This window comes from Cheilinus undulatus, linkage group 19 (assembly GCF_018320785.1).
Source record: "Cheilinus undulatus linkage group 19, ASM1832078v1, whole genome shotgun sequence".
NCBI lineage: Eukaryota > Metazoa > Chordata > Actinopteri > Labriformes > Labridae > Cheilinus > Cheilinus undulatus.
This window is the reverse complement of record NC_054883.1, coordinates 3,347,041-3,366,370: the sequence shown is the minus strand read 5'-3', so window position 1 is coordinate 3,366,370 and position 19,330 is coordinate 3,347,041. Positions and strand designations below refer to the sequence as shown.

At 39.5% G+C, this 19,330-nt stretch overlaps 1 protein-coding gene across 1 annotated transcript in view; it reads left to right on the top strand.

The window, feature by feature from the left end:
* The first annotated feature begins 16,413 nt into the window (after positions 1-16,413).
* Positions 16,414-19,330, top strand: part of dok6 (docking protein 6) — a 116,796-nt gene continuing 113,879 nt past the window's right edge. The window contains exon 1 of the mRNA XM_041814285.1: positions 16,414-16,642. Coding sequence (XP_041670219.1) covers positions 16,577-16,642 — 66 coding nt within the window. The 5' untranslated portion in view covers positions 16,414-16,576. The remainder of the gene's footprint in view (positions 16,643-19,330) is intronic.

The window sequence follows — 19,330 nt, the reverse complement described above, 5'->3', positions numbered from 1 at the left end:
TTGATCTGGTTGATTACATCATGTTGAAAAGACTGAACACTATCCTCCAAGCCCCCAAGCCTCCAATAGCATCTTGTTAAATTTGACAATACTGGAAACCCCAGTGAGCAGCTTAACTGTTCTACTACCATTCATGTCTCTGACTGAAGAAAAGGAGCCTCTACAATCACTCACTCTCACTTTCACCTTTTAGAGAAGGACAGAGAGGCCCTCCAACCACTTCTACCTCTGTTATGGAGTAAATCACAAACATGTCATGGCCTGATCCACTGGGACCGCACACAACCTTAGCTGTCCTGTACCGTTTGACAAACCAATGTCCTCCTTGGAAAGCCAAGGACCAACTGTGTCCACAACAGCCTGCGTCTCTTTTTCTGAGAAACAGCCTTCTTTTTTACCCCCCTACTCCCCACCAAAGCCCTTTTCTTCCTTCAGGCATTGACATTTAATCAAACACAAATCCCATTGTGCCTATTAACATATCAGGCTGATATGGGTTGCTGTAAAAAGCTTGAGTACAGGAACCCGGAGCACAGCATTACCATAATTCTGCCTGTGTGATCTCTATTTCTTCTCCTCCGCCCATGTGTAAAAACGCTTACCTGGCAAGTAACTAAGGCTTGGAGATGCATTTCTCCCTCTCACTCCCACCACTCCTCCACTCATCACCCCTGCTTATCTTTTTTAAAGGTGTAAATTATTTAGCAGTGCTTGTGAATGTTTGCCAAATAGCAATAAGAGGAACTAATGCAACAGCTATTTTAATATTTCACCAGACTATTAAAACCGTGTAAAGTTTGCTTTTTTGCCTCAGCTGTGACTACATAAACAAATCAAGGATGCTTTTGTTGAGATGCTTAAGTGCTTTAATTGGGGGGGGTGTGGGTTCTCAAAGTGCAGTCCAGTCTCATTTATCTGTAAAGTCTGCATTTAAACTTGAAAAAATATCCAGCCTCTACACCAACAGTCATCTACTACCTTTGTTCAAGGGTCAGCTGTTTCCTGAACAGGCACTTTGGGGGACAAACTTTCAAACAAACTGAAGAAATGTTAAAAATGGTTTAATAAACATACTTTTTTAAATATATTATTTTATTTTCTTTCAAATGGATGCATTTTTTTTGGCTCTAAGAGTGAGATCAGTCAGCCACAAGGGGGCGACTGAGATATTTCAGCGAAATATTTCTATGGCTGTCATGTTCTCTCTTAACCTGACACGCCAGAGCCATCTGGAATACCGCCGATAGACAGCGTTTGGGAAAGGGCAGTGCCTTTGAAAAAAAAACTCAGATGGTGATTGGATGAACAATCTGTCTGTCACATCTTTAGGGGTCAATCAGAGCAACAAAACAAATGATGTAGCCGCGACCAAGGGGGCGTACTCAGCTACAAAGGAATAATGCAAACCATGGTGACTGTACACATCAGTACATGACTTTTGTCGTTTTTGAAAAGAAAACAACTCACTTCTGTTCTTTGTTCTTCTTTTAACGAAGAAATGTCGTCAAGTTCTGATAAAACTGGCGCTTTAGCAGCATCCACCCTTATCTCTTCCGCCATAATGGCAACGGCCTCTTGTTGCTGAGAGAATGCAGTCTCCTGGGCTGCAGCCATACCCAGGTTCCTTTTCAAAGTCTTCATTTTCTGGCTTACAGGGGCACCTGCGGACATGTCTCCACAGGTCTTCACGAATGTACATCCCTTGACAGTACATACAGTGAATGAACTGTCCTGTCTGTGCTTTAGCCTTTGGTGTTCTCTTAGCATTTAGAATTCCACTCTCAGTCTCAACCGAAGTTTGGATCACCCTAACGGCCCGCCCACCAAACGTGACTTCCTGTCAGCCTGCTAGCTAGCATTCCAGTTGACAGAAATGGAGCCTCTGCCTGCCGAGCTATCTGACAATCAAATGAGATGCACCAATCAGCTTTCATCCTAAATATAATCCAAACAATCGTGGTCCAAAAAAATTCACCCCCCCTACAGTGGGACATTTTTCAGGGCCAGAGGTGGCCGCTTGATTGTGTCTGAAATTACCCTTATTCCTCATCCTTTCCACTTAAATCTTGCGCTGTTTTGAGTCCTCAGGCAGGGAAAAGGCACGGACAACTTCAGGATGTGTTTTATGAATTCTGAAGTGGCGTGAAATTTTGCTTTGTGGTTTCCCACATATAAAACAATAGTTTTTAATGCTCATGGTCAATGTTCCCTCTAATTTTTAAAACTCCTGAGCACCTTCTTCATCAACTGTGGGCAACATCTGACGCGTACGCTACATCCACATGGCAGCGCCATGGCAGCACCTCTCAAACCCAAAATATCATTACAAGTGACTATAACTATAATGATTAATAATCACTGTTCAAGTCATGAATTTCACCATTCATTCATTCACTAGCCACTCTCAGTTTTAGCTTGCTGAAATTATGATGTCTGGAAATCCTGTTTAATATAATCAAGGTTTACACTTAAAGGATTTACAATCCCTGAAATGTAAAAGTAAACTGTGATTCTAACTTACAAGCATTTGTCCTCAGGTGAAAACAGACATTAACAAAGTTTGCAGTTTCATATAAAAAGGCAGAAAGCTTAATGATGACTGGAGACAAAACACATGCTCTGTTCCTGTGCTTTATCAACCTAATCAGAGTCAGGTTTCCTAAAGGACTTCTACCTGCTCAAGATAAACAGCACATTACAGAGAAGTCACACTGTTAGAAACATCAGGGCTTAAATCCTTTTGATATAGGTCTTTCCTGGTCTCACTGTAGATCATTTAGCCAGATTCATTCTTAAAAGCACTGTATTTAGATAAACACCGAAATCCATTTAATGTTATAAGTTACTAATAACTGTTTATGTAAATAATAGATTGTTTGAAGGGGTAAATTAAGTTAACACATGGAAAAGATATAATCAGCTGTTTAACTCTCATTACTATAATAAATAAAATGATAAAAACAGAGAAATTTACAGCTTTACTCTCTTCAGCTGAAGTCTCCTGTCTGCCTCTGTTTCTCACTGCCCTGCTGATCCATTATCAGGATTTAGGAGATTTTATGATGTTTTTGATCGGTTGATTATCAATATACAGTAAAACTATAATATTTCTTGCAGCGTGGCACATATCAAATGTTTTGATAATGAGCTCATATACTGACGTTTAAAGGGATACTTCAACATTTTGGCAAATTCACCCATTGCCATAATCCCTATAGTCTTAGTAATAGGTTTGTTACCTTTAGTTGTCTGTGCAAGCTATTTTTAGATGAAATAATTTTTTACCAGACGGAGATGTTTTAAAGCTAAATGCAAAGCCGGAACTACACTCCGGACATGGCTGCTACACTGTGTCACTCCGCCCAGTGGTTTACTCAAGAAATAGTTTTTGCTTCATGTGTCGTAATGTTACATAAGTATACTTATTTCATAGCGTGGTGAATTTACAGGTCACAACTTGTCCACGAGAGCGTTTTGTAGTTGTTGGATTGTGTATTTGATGAGTCTGATGAGGGAAAGCCGGAATACCGTCTGCTTACATTGAGTTGGCACAGCAGGTCCGAACTCGGCAGCAGCGATCTAAAAATAGCTTGCACCGACAACTGAAGGTAATGAACCTATTACTAAGACTATAGGGATTATGGCAATGGGCGAAATTGCCAAAATATTGAAGTATCCCTTTAAATCATTAGGGTGGACTGTCCTGATAAAACATAGAAGTGGAATGTTAGTAAGACGATACTTTAACAGTCTGCAGCCCGCTGAGGAGAGAGAGAGAGAGAGCGGTTATTCATATAGACAGCATTGATGCACGTATGTGCCATGGTCAAAGAGGAGCTTTAAAGCAGGAGTAAAGTGCGGTTTTGAGTTGAATCCTTTTTTCCTCTGCAGAAAGAAGCATCAGGTCTACTCCAACACATTAGCTTGTGTTTGTTTGTCTGTGAGTGGCGTTAGTGTTTGCGTCGCTATGTGAACGGCATGAAGCCAAAAGTGTCTGCGCAAAGACGCACGATGGACGCATTGACAGACTCTGCCATATGGCAGTTGTTTCTGATAGTGATGGGAAGTTCGGCTCTTTTCAGAGAGCCGGATCTTTTGGCTCGGCTCCCAAAGAAGAGCCGGCTCTTTCGACCCCCAAACGGCTCTTTATTTAGGATCTTTTGTAGCCCTATGTTTTACCTTAACTTTGCAAAAAAATAATGGTTGGTGTGTTGAAAACCCTTTTGCATTCAGCGTTTTTATGAAAAGCCTTATAGTTGCCTAATTTTGTGCATTTATTCCGTTACAAAACCATTCTTAGGTTTAGCATTTAAATTCCACTGGTTAGGGTTAGAATTAATGTCGAGCAGATGTAGACGTGTTTGCACATGCCCAGTACAAATCGGGTTTCCGGGACAGATTGGGTAGCGAAACCCCCCTCTCTGTTTTCACAATCTTATATAATATTAATCCTATGTAATACTCCTTTATACTCACGTCACTGGCTGCATGGCCGCCATGCTGGCCAATCAAAACAAAGCTCTGACCAGAGCTGGGGCTGAGCACTATGAGAGCTAAGCAGCGAAAAGAAAAAAAAAAACTAGGAGCCAGCTCTCACGCTACGCGAGCCGGCTCTTCTGATTCACTACAAAGCATCGGCTCATGACCCATCACTAATTTCTGAAAAAAATTCTCGCTTTATGTGTAAATCAGTCATTGAAACAACCATCCATTTCCCACACACACTGGCTTGACTTAACTATGACAAATGCTTTATTTTTTCAATTAAACGGTACAAACTTCGGTTTAGATCACTCGAGACATCTCCATAGTGCAAATACGCCATTTTACCGGTAACGTTAGCTTGCTGGAAGGTAACAACACACCGAAAGCTGGCTACCTTGACTAAAGTTTTCTAAATAAATGTTTACAATCATTGTTCTCGACCATTGCTTTAGCTAGCGTGTTTACTGTACACTTGCCTGACAAGTGAATGACAAACGGATGAATGGCGTTTGAAAAGGATGCTAATTTAGCGTTTATTTATAACAAAAGAGATGCAAAATTTACTCACTTTGGCATATAACAAAAGAGATGTAAAATTTACTCACTTTGGCATATAACAAAAGAGATGTAAAATTTACTCACTTTGGTGATCTTTCTTCAGTGAAAAAAGAGAAACTCTAACCTCAGTAACTATAAGTTATATGGCAGAATAAAAATGCCAGCGCTCAGAGCGGGTGGTGTCACAATTGGCTACAAACATTGTTATCCTGATTGGCTAATGTCCAATCTGACATTGGACAGTGATGGTTTTGATTGGATTACGTCCAATGTGACATTGGACATTGATGGCCGTGATTGGACAATGACAGTGGAGCTTTGGACCTACTATCCTGTGTCAGATGGATGAAGATGTGGACGGCAAATCGTCTTGAGACATTTTGCTTAAGAGTGAAGGTAAGTTAAGCTTGTCAAAACACGTTACTGAGCTGTATTGATAGAAATTTATTTTCTTTTTCTCAAACAGCACTGGTTTCTGTACTAGTTGTCTAAGTACCAGGTTAAACAGAGATGTGTCCCCTTTGAATTAATGAATTAACTGCTATCAGAAGTATGTCTGTGTTAGTTCACAGTTCACTTTATAGCCTGCAGGTCTTTTGATGTGACATCACCAAGCAAGTCCTTCGATGGCCTCAGCACGGCTGACTCAGAAAAAGAGGACACAGATGCAGGTCACTTAGAGGTAGGTGAACATGCACGGGCCTTGTGTGACTCTTTAATGAATGTCTTCAGAGATGTGAAGACACTTCAGTCTAAAGTTGGGAGGCTGACTTCAGGATAAGAAGAGGAAAAAGCAAAGAGGGCCCATTCTGAAGAACAAGCCAAAGGCTATGAACAACAGAACGCTGAAGAACTGAGCAGAATGAGATTTTACTGAAAGATTAGAGACAGTGGAGAATGAAATGCTCAGGAAAGATGCAGCGTACCAATCAAACAAAGATGAATTGGAGGTCAAGTTGCTCGATTTAAAGACTAAGGAAATGAGCCTGGAAGAACAAATGACTAAACAACATGAGGACTATGAGAAGCTCCAGGCAGAATTGAAGATGATTAAATCACGGAACCAAACTAAGGATAGCAGACAGAAGGTGCTGTTTGAATCAAAGATAAGGGCTCTAGAGGTGGAGTTAACTTCGCAGAGTTAAATGCTGTGTGAGGGAACATCCTTTGTTGGTGGGCTGGCTGTGCTGTTCTCCTCCTACTATAACTTCAATCTCCAATATCAGCAAGATGCAGCTTGCAAGCTGAAATTCATCCAGAGGTAAGAACTATTCCACACATACAATACTCAAATCGTAACACTAATGAAAACCACTGATACAAGTACAACAAAAACAAACTTTTCTAACATTCCACGGTAAAAAAAACAGTCTGTCCGTCTATTCTGCGAGTGAGTGAGTGCCTGAGCTGCTGCACTACATGACAGGAACAAGAGTCGAGTCCCAATGTCTTAATGACAGCCTCTGAAAATGCAGTGTTACCCTAATTGTCTTCAGGCCCAGTAAAACCCAACAAAGAAACACAAAAAGACGAGATGTGCAATGCGCAGGACGACAGGCATACTGGTGCGGTTGGATTTTTCTTCATTTATTTATTTATTTTACAATTTTTGGGGGATATTTCCTTTTTGCCATTTTTGCATTTTTTCAAAGTTTTTGTGACATTTTTGTCAAGTTTTCTGTCATTTTTGCGATTATTAATTTTTGAAATTATAAATGAAAATTTAAATCTATATTTTCTTTAATTTTTCAAAGTCATTCAGTGGGACATATGACTTTGCTTATCCTGTGCGAATGCGCCGATTATCCTGTAGTTGAATGTTTTGCACTACTCCTTTGCACAACAGTCACCAAGTCTTATTAATAGATTGTCACCTGAAAGACTGATTTTGTTGTTTTACTTTGTTTTTCTAGATGCTGCATCGACATCAATCCAGAGAGGGGAACAACAACTAGCAATGACAAGACACCAAGTAAGAGGAGGAAACATCAGTAAATCCACATCTGCACGCTCATTAAGAAACTTGGGGATTTCAAGTGGGACTTTGTGTCACTGTTAACCTCGACAAACGCTATTAGGCTTTCAATAAAAAAGCTTGAAAAGGAATTAATACCTTTGTCTTTTGTCTTTATCATCAATGATGATGATGGTGGTGATTATCATTAATGACAATACTAATGATAATAAAAACAATATTATAATTATTATCAACAATGATACTTATAATGATGATAAAAGTAAATATTGATAGATAAAAATACAGTCAACATACTGAAAATATAGTTATTTATTGTAAAAAATAATTTCCAGTATTTTACTGTACATTTGCAACATTACAGTAATATTCTTTATTTAATTTAGCAGTAAAAAACTGTAATCAGAAATATATAAACAGTAATTTACTGTGTATTAATTTACAGTATAATACCAACTTTAAATTTTACGGTAAATTACTGGATGCTGTGGTTGCCAGAAATTTACCATAAAAAATACTGTACAAAAAATGAGAAATTACAACTGATGTTTAAAGATTTTACGGTAGCAACAAAATACCGCCCAATTTTAAATTTTACGGTAAATTGCTGGCAGCTGGGAGCACAGATGGTTGGGTGGTTAAAGGCGCTACCCGTGTATGCAGGCGGCCCGGGTTCGAATCCGGCTTGTGGCCCTTTACCGCATGTCTCTCCCCACTCTCTTCCCTGTTTCCAAGTCTACCCACTGTCCTTCCTCTATCAAATAAAGGCATGAAAAGGCCCAAAAATAAATCTTAAAAAAAAAAAAAAAAAAAATTACGGGCAGCTGTGGTTGCCAGAAATTTACCGTAAAAAATACGGTACAAAAAAATGAGAAATTACAATTGATGTTTGCAGATTTTACGGTAGTAGCAAATACAGCCTAACTTTAAATTTTACGGTAAATTACTGGATGCTGTGGTTGCCAGAAATTTACAGTTAAAAAATACTGTACAAAAAATGAGAAATTACAGCTGAAGTTTGACGATTTTACGGTAGTAGTTAAATACTGCCCAACTTTAAATTTTATGGTAAGTTACAGGCAGCTTTAACCTGACATGCTAGATTGGTTTGTTTCACACATCCATCTTGGAAAGCTTCAATAGGAAAGTTTTGAGAGAAAGCAGAGGCTTTGAAAAAACTCTGTGTGATTGGATGAATGTTCTGTCACATCTTTACGGGCCAATCAGAGCAAAAAAATACATGACATAGCAGCTATCGAGCTGCGCACGCGCAGCTGCCAAGGAATAACACGAAACATGGTGACTATAGACGTGTAAGTGCTTGACTTTTGTTGTTTTTGAAAAGGAAAATAACTCACTGCTGTTCTTTGTTGTTTTAACAAAGAAATCTTTTCAAGTTCTGATAAAACTGGTGCTTTAGCAGCATTCACGCCAAGCTCTTCCCCCATAATTGCACCGGCCTCTTGCTGCTGCTTGTTTACGTCACGACTCTGCCGTGCCTGAAAATACTGCCCCTTGTCGCTGATTGGTCCTGTCACTTTCTAACCGGGCCCAAATGGTTCAGATGGGAGCTTAACAAGATGGATTCGCCAGTGAGAAACAAGGAAATGGGCATATCCATCTGCTTTACAAGGTTACTGGCAGCTGTTGTTGCCAGAAATCTACCGTAAAAAATACAGTACAAAACATGAGAAATTTCAGTTAATTTGCTAGATTTTTGCAGTAGTGCCCTAATACTCCTACTTTAAACAAAAGATTCAAGCTGTCTGATAACAATAAGAAACTCTGCCGTTATATATTTGCTATAAGGAACCTTGAAACACATCAAAACATAACTTGTCTGTATACTCACAAAGCAGTTTAGATCTTGGGGGAAAAAAAAAAGCTTGTGTCCATATGTATGACAGGTAGTCCTTGGTGTAATGAATGAAGATGAAACATAAAGTCACTTGCCCCTAAATGATTGAAAAGTCATGAGTCCAGTCTTGATTGAAGAAGGCCTTCCACTTGGGAAGCTTCGCATGGCCAAGAAACTTCATCTTCTTGAAGACTCGAAAGCAGTCCATCAGGCGTTCACTTTGGACTGGCTCCATCCTCGCTGCAGGAAGCACAGATACAAAGCAAAGTCAGAGTGATTCAGTGCTTCAGTATAATGCCTACACAGATGTAAATGTGAGAAAACTAGGCTCTGATAAACCATGCTTACAATCAGCACAACAGAATAAAATACACAGCGTGTACAGTACATACAGATCATTTCTATAATAGACTATGGTGAAGAAAAGCAAATGTACCCACAAGTGCAAGCTATTAAGTCAGCAACCACCTAATACCAGCAAATTAGTTTTTCTGTTACTGATTATAATGACACAGCTATGACATATAAATTGCAATTTGCTTTTACTTTCCACTTAATATGGCGTACCATCACTGTCAAAAGTCTGTATGCATAACTTTGACACTTTGTGTTTGAAAACTTGTGCAATTAAATGCTTTGTACCAACAAAAAAAAAAGGGTTTAGTATATATGATTCAGCAAATTACGAGTGTTTTTAAGTGAGTATGAATCTAAAAGCTAAGACTTCAAGCAGTCACGAATACGAATCTGATTTCTACACATACAAACTCGAGTCCTTGGGTACGAGGTGAAAAGCGTTATGAACCTCCCGCTTTCACACCGAGGGCTTGACCGCTTGTTTTACAAAAAAAAAAAAAAAAAAAAAAAAAAAAAAACTTTAGCTTGCGACCCTGTTGGGCTGATGCTACAACTTGAATGTGTTTAAAAAATCTATATTATTACAGTTTTTTTTTCGACTGCATAAACTCTAAAATCAAAAGTATTACACAACTATCAAAACCTTACACTCAAGGAGCAAAACATCGGCTCAGATTTGCGCCACTATAAGCACAATATCAGCCTCACACTTTTTGCAGAACAATAAATACAGTGATTTGCAAAACACTAAACACACTTGTATACATTAGACGCAGAAGTATATCATGATGTCACTTCCTTGCAATTCCAAAGCACTGACTGTCAAATTACCACACTAATGAGTCATTGGTTAAACACAGCCATCAGGTGCGCAAACACACAATTGCTTAATTGTAGACACACCAATCAGGCGTAAGCACTATAAAAACGCAGCAGCTGAGTTCACCTGTCTTCAACCAAAATGGAAGGAGTCAGAAGAAGAAGAGTGAGAGGGAGAATCCACGGAGGAAGAGGAAGAGGAAGACCTGAAGCAAAAAGAGAACATGCTCAAAGAAGAAGACCAAATTCATCAAAAAAATCTAAACCCAATCAAAGAGTTTTTCTAGGCATGGCAGTGGAGGGTTTACATTCTCCAGTCCCAGGCTCAGGTACCCCTCATTCGGGCCATGGAGGAGGCCTGTGACCAAATTGACGCCGCAGCTGTGCGAGGATGGAGTCGACATTCAAGACAGTTCTTCCCACGTTGTCTTGCCAATGAGGATATCGCCTGTGATGCTTATGAAACTCTCTGGCCAGATCCAGCTAGGTAAAGACATAATGTCTAGTATTTTCTGTACTGTATTTTCATTTTTTTTTTTCAGATTGTCTTTTCTTTTTACTGTAAATGTAACCTGTGCTACAGTATCTATGTTTGTCTGATACTTACTGAGCTTACAGTGTTATGCACACTACTGTGGTACTGACATGTTAACTGATTTGGGTATATGGAGAGAAATAAATATTTTCATCAGTCTGCAGCATTGGTTGTGTGTCGTGTTTAGTGAATTTATTGTATATTTGCACTCTCTCTGTGTACTTCACTTACAGTACTCCAATCACTGAGAAGTAGAATTGCTAAAAGTGTTTTAGGTTAGCATCAGCAGTGTGTAACTGGTTCACACAGAATTAAGTCATATGAGATGTGTGTGTTTCATATGGAAACAAAGTATGGTTTTATAGATTAGTGTATAGTTTTTACAAGAGTGTTTCATTTTGAAAAGGATCTGAGGTGTTCTGCTACTTGTGTGTTTGGTTGTGTGAACTGTGTGTAGTGTTTTGACAAAATGGGCCCTGTTTTCAAAATCGTGTTTAAGCATTTAAAAAAAAAAAACTGAAATTGAGCTTATTTTAACAGCTTGGACTGGCTTACTGAATTCAAATTTGTCTAACTGACTGAAAATAAGTCATCAGGGAAGATCTCATCAAATATTGGTTTCAGAACCAGGACCCAGAAAAGGAAAGAAAGCTAACAGTAAGAATAAAAATCCTCAAGCTGATGTGTTAGGAGTTGAAATAAAGTTTAGAGACGGTTTCATTTATATATGAATAAATGTCATGGTTATGTCTTGTGTTAATAAGGATTGACGTTTTCTGAATCAGAAGATTACTTTGTCTAAAATACTTAAAAACAGTGGCTAGAGAAATCCTTAATTCTCCTGAAAAGTTCCTGGGACTAAAAGGTCTCAGTAAAAATGTGGCTTCAAGAAAAAGAGGCTGTGAAAACTGCTGCAGAATATCGTCTGTTTGTTCTACAGCTCAGCAGATATTGGCTGCTTCACTTGTGACCTTGACGAATGACCGTCTGCTCTTGAGTGACTCTCAACACATCCAACCCCGCTGGCAGTCGTTCATGTATGTCAGGGCCATATGTTCGGATGTGTGTCCGCCTGCACGCTGACTACACATCTTCTCCACCTGTGATTCCAGCCTGGTTGTTGGTCTTGTAGTGCAGCAGGTTATTACCTCTGTGAAATCTAGGACGGTTCTAGTAATACCAGAGCCCAATATTTAGCTCAGTGAAACGACATTGTTGCTGTCAGCATTGTTTTCTTAGAGAACGGCGAGGCTGTGGGAATGGAGCGGCGCCATGTTGTACAAAGAGGATTATAAAGACAAAACAACTTTGACAAGTCTGAAATTTGAGGACACTTCCAGGGAGACATGAGGAAATATCAAAGTCAGGCTGTTTGTTGGAAGGATGGCAGCTTGATGTTTTCGTACGCGCTTGTGGATGCGATGAACAGGATGGAAAATACAGACATTGAGTTTTACCTCTGGACTTAAAAGCTGACACTTGACAAAAAAGCACTCCTCAAAGTGGCAGCAGCCTATTCCCACTTAACAGAGCCCCCTGTGTGTAAAAGCAAAGGATGTTTTATTTCAGAGCAACAAATACATGAACTAGAATGAGCAGTAGAGAGGAATATGCTTGAATAGTTGTGCCTCCTTGAAGGAAATCAGTCCAAACATCCACATTGATGTGTGGTAGTTTTGCATTGTTAGAATTCAGACCGTCAAACAAAGGAATTGATCTCCTCTTAATCATATGGTGGCTTATGTAACCCTCTTACATAACTGAGTCCTCTTGTCTAGATTTTAATCAACATAAGTAATGGCAGCCCCCTCATATCAATACACCTGAGCCATCTGTTACCTAACAATCTGTGCCATTCACACACCATGCCTCTAACTACATCCCGATCAGGATTACAGCTTCAGCAGGGATCAAAACTTTTGTTTCTGTGCGTTTATTTTCAGAGCTTTTTTGATTGCCAATCTGCAGCGCCGCCCCTATAACGCACACGCTGCAGGCGCTGGTTGTGTGCTCTGCTTTGTTGTACGCAATTCATTTGATCCTTTAACAGGGAGCCGGCCGATCTGGTTTTATTATTCAACAAATCAAACAGCATCAATTCAAGGCTGGCTAATAATGACAAAACATGGCGCTCGCACTCCGGTGATTGTATTTCCTTATTAGGGAGCGGTGTGGCGAAAAAATATGGAAATGATATTCACACTCAGACAGGTAATAACCAAAAGGCAAAGTACAAAGTGTGTTGCAAATGAGTCTGAACGCTAAGCTCTGCTGTACATTTGCATATTTTCTTTGAACATATTGGAGGGGGGAGAAGAGGAGGCCGGAATATGAATGGCTGCTTTATATTTCAGAAGTTGCATCAAAATTCATCAAGCAGGTCTTCTTATTGGAGGACGGTTTTAAAGGGAACACCTTGATCTTGACCTTGGGCTCTTGCCTTTGCATGATTTTGGTGATCAAAGGGATGAAGGACCACAAGGGCCCCTATTAATCTGTGGCTTGATTTGTTGTATATTTTGATTGTTTCCCAGCCCAAAATATGAGCATTAAGAGTAAATGTAAGGATTAGACTGACACTGTTACAACATGAGGGCCAGTGAAATTTCATCAATGCACAAATTCTCTCCAAACTCACAATCATCTGTTTTCAAACAGTTCTATTTCCCCCTTTTTAAAATTTATGCACAAACAAAATTATTTAACCGGTTTCTGGCTGAAATAAACAATAAAAAGTTTTCACAAACCACAAATTTTGATACCTGATCTGTCTGGGAATGCAATTTCAAAATCCAATGGACTATAAATTCACGTTTATTGTTCCCTAGAAAACTGCATAATAAAATTATATTGTCAGGAGTAAAATTTTTCCCTTGAGCCATAAAGCTCACATACACAAAATACACTTTTTCAGGCATTTCTAACAAAAAAATGTGTCTCTGGCCTGTCCACAATCCCCCAAAGAATCACAAAAATCCATCCCCTCCCCCGTTTACTCCACCTTTTAGAAAAAGTGTGCTGAAACAAGCCTCAGATTTTCCCCTCATGATGTCATGTGGGGAGTTAGCCCCGCCCCCAGGAAGAAAGTTCCGTCCTCCTCTCCTCTCCATGAATATGCTTCGCTACTTCACTATGAGAACAGCCTGGAGGCCTCAGGAACGGCTCAGGAGACCTTTACAAATTGGACTTTTCCACAATATTCTAATATTCAGTGGTGGTGGATTTTTAATTTTCATAAGCTGTAAGTCTTGAATATTTCACTTTGTGTGAGATAAATGTAAAATATGTGGAAATTAAACTTTCTGAAGTCAATCACAGGAAAACATCAACTTTGACATGAGCTATATGACATGATTCTTACATCTGTGCAGGTTGCTTTCTTCAGCTTTTACAGAAAAATAATCTAAATTTAAAGTTTATGCGTTTCCAGATGAAATACAGTCGAGCATATTAAGTTTGCCATATATCCACAGAGTAAACTCCAACTATTTAGCAAATGTCACAGGGCAATAGTTACTGCTCTGAAGCTTCAGCTGTAGATTTACATGATTTTACTGATAATTGTTGTTTGTCTGGGGCTACATGATTTTCTTTCTTAGAACAATAAGCCAACATAAGATGCAGAACATAAACAAAACTGTTAATGTAAATGTAAATGTTACATCTTAAGAAGTGAACTTATTCATGGAAATATACACTGTGTTCCACATTATTATGCAAATTAGATTTTAGTGTCATAAACATTCAGTTTTTTGTTTTTCAGTTAAACTCATGGATGGTTTTGTGTCTCAGGGCTCTTAGGATCTCTGAAATCAATCTCAGACACCTGTGATCATTAGTCTGCTAGGTGACCAATTAAAGGAAAACTACTGAAGAAGGACGTTCCACATTATTAAGCAGACCACAGGTTTCAGCAATATGGGAAAGAAAAAGGATCTCTGCTGCTGAAAAGTCTCAACTAGTGCAATACCTTGGACAAGCTATGAAAACATGAGATATTTCAGGAAAACTTAAGCGTGATCATCATACTTCGAAGAAATCTGCGGCTGATTCAGAGCACAGACGGGTTCATGCAGATAAAGACATAATGAGGAAGGTTTCTGACAGACAAATTGATCAGATTAAGAAAGCAGCTGCTAAAATGCCATTACAAAGCAGCAAACAGGTATTTGAAGCTGCTGGTGCCTCTGGAGTCCCACCAACCTCAAGGTGTAGGATCCTCCAGAGGCTTGCAGTCGTGCATAAACCTACTATTCAGCCCCCCTAACCAATGCTCACAGCAGAAACGGTTGCAGTGGGCCCAGAAATACATGAAGACTCATTTTCAAACAGTCTTGTTTACTGATGAGTGACAATGAAGCCTCCAGGAGTGATGGCCTGTAATTGGTGCTTCCAGCTAGGACTTAAAAATAAATGACTTTCTCAGACAACTTCCTTTTTCCTTTTAAAATTAGACCAAAAAAAAAAAAAAAAAAAAAAAACTTGAGCAGGAGTATAAAACGTAGTTTTGAGAGGTGCCTGTTTTTCCTACTTTTTCCTCCCCATTTTGACCCCTTTTCATGCATTTTTTGCTACTTTTTAGCTGCTTTCAGCCCATTTTTGCCTCTTCTTTTTGCCGCTTTTCACCTATTTTTGCAACTTTTGTCCTGCTTTTTGCTATATTTCCCCCTTTTTTTCTCATTTTTGCCAGCTTTTTCCAGCTTTTTGCCCATTTTGACCACCTTTATGCTGCTTTTTGCCCATTTTGGTAATTTTTCACTGATTTTTTTGCTACATTTTTGGCACTTTTGACCTTTTTTGCTACTTTTCCTCCCCATTTTTGCTGCTTTTAGCCCATTTTTTGCATTTGTGTTAGCCCATTTTTTGCCACTTTTGTCCTGCTTTTTGCTATTTTTTCTTTTTTTTTTTTGCCATTTTCTGCCACTTTTTGCCCATATAAGCTGCTTTTTGCCATTAGATACAATTTTTTTCCAATGTTTTGCCACCTTATTACAGCTTTTTTGCCACCTTTATGTTGTTTTTCTGCCAGTTGTAGTCACTTTCCACCGATTTTTTGATATGTTTTTGCAGCTTTTGACCATTTTTGCCCCCTGTAACTCATTTTTTTTGGTCACTTTTACTACTTTATCTTCCTATTTTTTACCCCTTTTCACCCATTTTTGGGTTACAGCTTTATGCCAATTTTGACCACCTTTAAGCTGCTTCTTGTCCAGTTTAGTCACTTTATACTGAGTTTTTGCTACATTTTTGGTGCTTTTGACCATTTGTTCTACTTTTTCTCTCCATTTTTGCCTCTTTCTTTGCTGCTTTTTGGCCATTTTTGCTACCTGTATGCTGCTTTTTGCCCATTTTGGTCCCTTTTCACTTTTTTTTTTAATTTTATTTTTGGCACTTTTGACCATTATTGCTACTAGTCCTCCCTATGTTTGTCCCTTTTTTGCTGCTTTTTGGCCATTTTGGCCACCTTTAACTTCTTTTTACAGCCTCTTTAACCATTTTTTTTTTGCCACTTAGATTGCAAAGGTATTTTTCATCTATGTGTCTCTCTGGTTGAGCAGGGTTACTAACTAAAAACCCTACATGTGGGGTGAGTTTGATATCTGCAGGATAAAACGAGCCCTCTTGATTGGGGGTAGCCCCTCCTCCCCGCGTCAGTTCCCCTCCCTGCCACCCCTCGCCCCTGTCTCGGGGATGGTGTGGTCCAGGAAGCGCGCGCCTCTCCCCTGCTCTCTCCTCTCGTGCTCAATGAATCAGCTGACGAATGGTATCTCCCTCCTCCTCCTCCTCCTCCTCCTCTCCCGGATGGATCGCGCCGCTGAAGCCGGGCAGCCTGAGCGCTGACACAGGAGCAGGTTGCCCACGGCTCGCTCTCCTGCTGCTGGATGTCACACCGACCGACCGCCGCGTGAAACGTTCCCCCACCGACGAGGAGAGGCGACTTTACTGAATTTTACACCTCGGCCTGGGAGGCTACCCGCTTCCCGTCACCATGGCTTCCAACTTCAACGACATAGTCAAACAGGGATACGTGAGGATACGGAGTAAGAAACTGGGGGTGAGTGGTGTTGCACTTGCTGTCTAACGCCGAGGAGGAGGAGGAGGAGGAGGAAGAGTGCTTCCAGTTGTTTCGGGGGCGTCTGGACTAAGAAAGAGGCTTTAATTGCTCCACAGACAGCCGTCCTGCTGTGAGCTTTTCAAGAGGAAAAACAGATTAGAGCAGCTCGAACAGCAGCCAAGTTTCTCTGTGCATTGTGCTAAAGATGTTGGCAGAGTGTGGGATGATTGACAGCTGCTGTCATGTTCAGAGTTGTAATCACAGTCTCTCCTTTGTTTGGGCTGCAACTTTATTTTCATTCACAAAGTTGGGCTTTATACGCAGTTTGTGACTCATTTTTCAAACACAGAGAGAGAGCAGGAGCAAAGTGAGAGTGAAACAGACTTTTAATCTTACATTTGACTGAAAAAACTCTTGTTATAGTTGATGGTGCACATTAGCTGCAGAAACTGTGAATTAGAGCATGAGCTGAGTATGAGGAACACTGGGAACCTCTTTACTCTGACTGATTAATCTGCCAGCTTTTCAGGATTAATCAATTAATCTTCCTTTTGAATAGTGTGAAAAAACACAAAATGCCTCACCAAGGTCCAAAAGATTATTTTGCAGTCATAAAACCTTTTTTTTTTTTTTTTTTTTGCAATATCAAAAATAAAAAGAGCAGCAAGGGAAGCTGGAAGGAATGTTTGATAAAGCTGGTTTTAAATTACATAATAGATTAATCAATAATAAAAATATTGGTAGGTTAATTTTTTTTCAAATAAAAAAGTGTGTCATAAAGAAAAATAGTTATTTAATTAGCTTTCAATCTTGTTATTTTCTTATAATTGAACAACTGCTTGATCAAATATCAGTAGTTATTGATTAATGCAACAAACAGTTGATTAATTGATCATCAAAGTAGTTAATTGAATATCGAATAATTTCCCTCAGTGGAACTAGGGCTGGGCAGTTAATCATAAATGAGATTAAATCGCTCTGTGTCCTGCTGCAATCTTCAAATCGCAGAAGGTGAAATATTTCTTTGACCTGAAATTTGTGTCAAAATCGCAGTTTTAAACTTTTTTTTGCAGCAGAGATGTTATGCATGACGTATCACGCAATCATTCAAGTGCCATTGTTTTTAGAATAGTCTATAAAAAAATCCTACCTTCATTTTTGCACTGTTTTCTTATTAAATATGAGAATGTCAGAACCCCTTTAATGCAACAATTATATCCAATTTGTAATATGAGTCTAAATCATCAGAATTCGATGTTTTTAAAGAATTTTTCAGCCCTTGTCTACGAATAAAAGAGATTTATGGAATCATCGCATATCAAATTGCAATACTGGAGAAAAAAATTGCAATTATATTATTTTCCTAAATCGTTCAGCCCTCAATGGAACCACAGATTACGCCATCTTAAAGATATAACTGTCATTCTCTTTCATTCTGTTTATCAATTAATGAATTACTGGTTGCATCTCTATACAAACAGTCCTCAGGCTGTTATCTGCGCTTCCCTTTAACTCTGCACTGAAAAGTCTCATTGAAATCCAGCTGATTCGCTGTGATGGCAGCTCTTCAGTGCCTCTGATAATGGATTTTCCATTGAGATACAGCATGAAGAAAAATGGCTCTGCTGCTTAAATGGAAACGCATGATATATATTCAATTATGAGCGCCTTATTGTCTGACTCATAGAGCCATCTGCTTTTGTTCATACTTCCAGCTCATTAGCGGGCACACTCCCTCTCCTTTGATGAAGTGTGATGATGGGGGCTAATGATGTCTGCCTCCTCACATCATCACCTGGCTTCATCAACACTCCTTCTTCTGTTGTTTTGCTGCCGCCGTGGCTATCTTTGATTACACTTTGAGAGGAACTGTAGCTGAGTAGAGGAAAAAAAAGCCTACATACAGCTAAAGGACATGCACAACACAAGCTTGATATTACAAGAAGAAGCGCGAGACATTTGTTGTCGTTAACATGCAAATGAGCCCGCTCACATGCAGTTGGAACAGTTTATTTACTTCTTGCATATGCAATTAGCCAGACGCATTGAGAAAAGCCTGAGTGAGGACGCATGCTGTGTTGGCTGTGCTGGAGGTATGGATGCCACGTCTCTGCCAGCTCATCCTGCTGCTTGTTTCAGGGAAACAGTTTGTGTCCTGATCGCCCACTCCCTCAGCCCTTCTCCGCTCGCTGCTGTTTCATCAGAGAAACGCCACGCTGAGATGGCCTCGGAGGACCCCGGTGTGGGCAGATAGAAAGTATTCATCCGTCCACGCCGGGGTTAGTTAATATAGAGCCATTATCATGCTGGATCAGTGAGAGAATAAGAGGAACATAATGGAGCTGGAATAGGTTTAGTAATGTTTGAATGAACAGGCTGAAAAACTACATACATGCCTTTTTTGGTATGGTGATAAGTATCTTATGAGTGTTTTAAGAGATTAGAATCCAAACATGTGACAGATGTACATATGCATGGTCTTACTGGGGAGATAAACATCTGTGAGGAGGTTTAAATTCTAAGAGTGTTTTTTTGCAGCATTTTTGGTCCAATTCCATACAGTTTTAGTGACTCGCAGCCTCATAATATGTCTGATTGTGAAGAGAACATCTGTATCTAAAAGGAACAGTATGAAGAGTGTTTGCACTGAAACGTCTTGATTGATAAAAAAATGACAAGTGATGCACT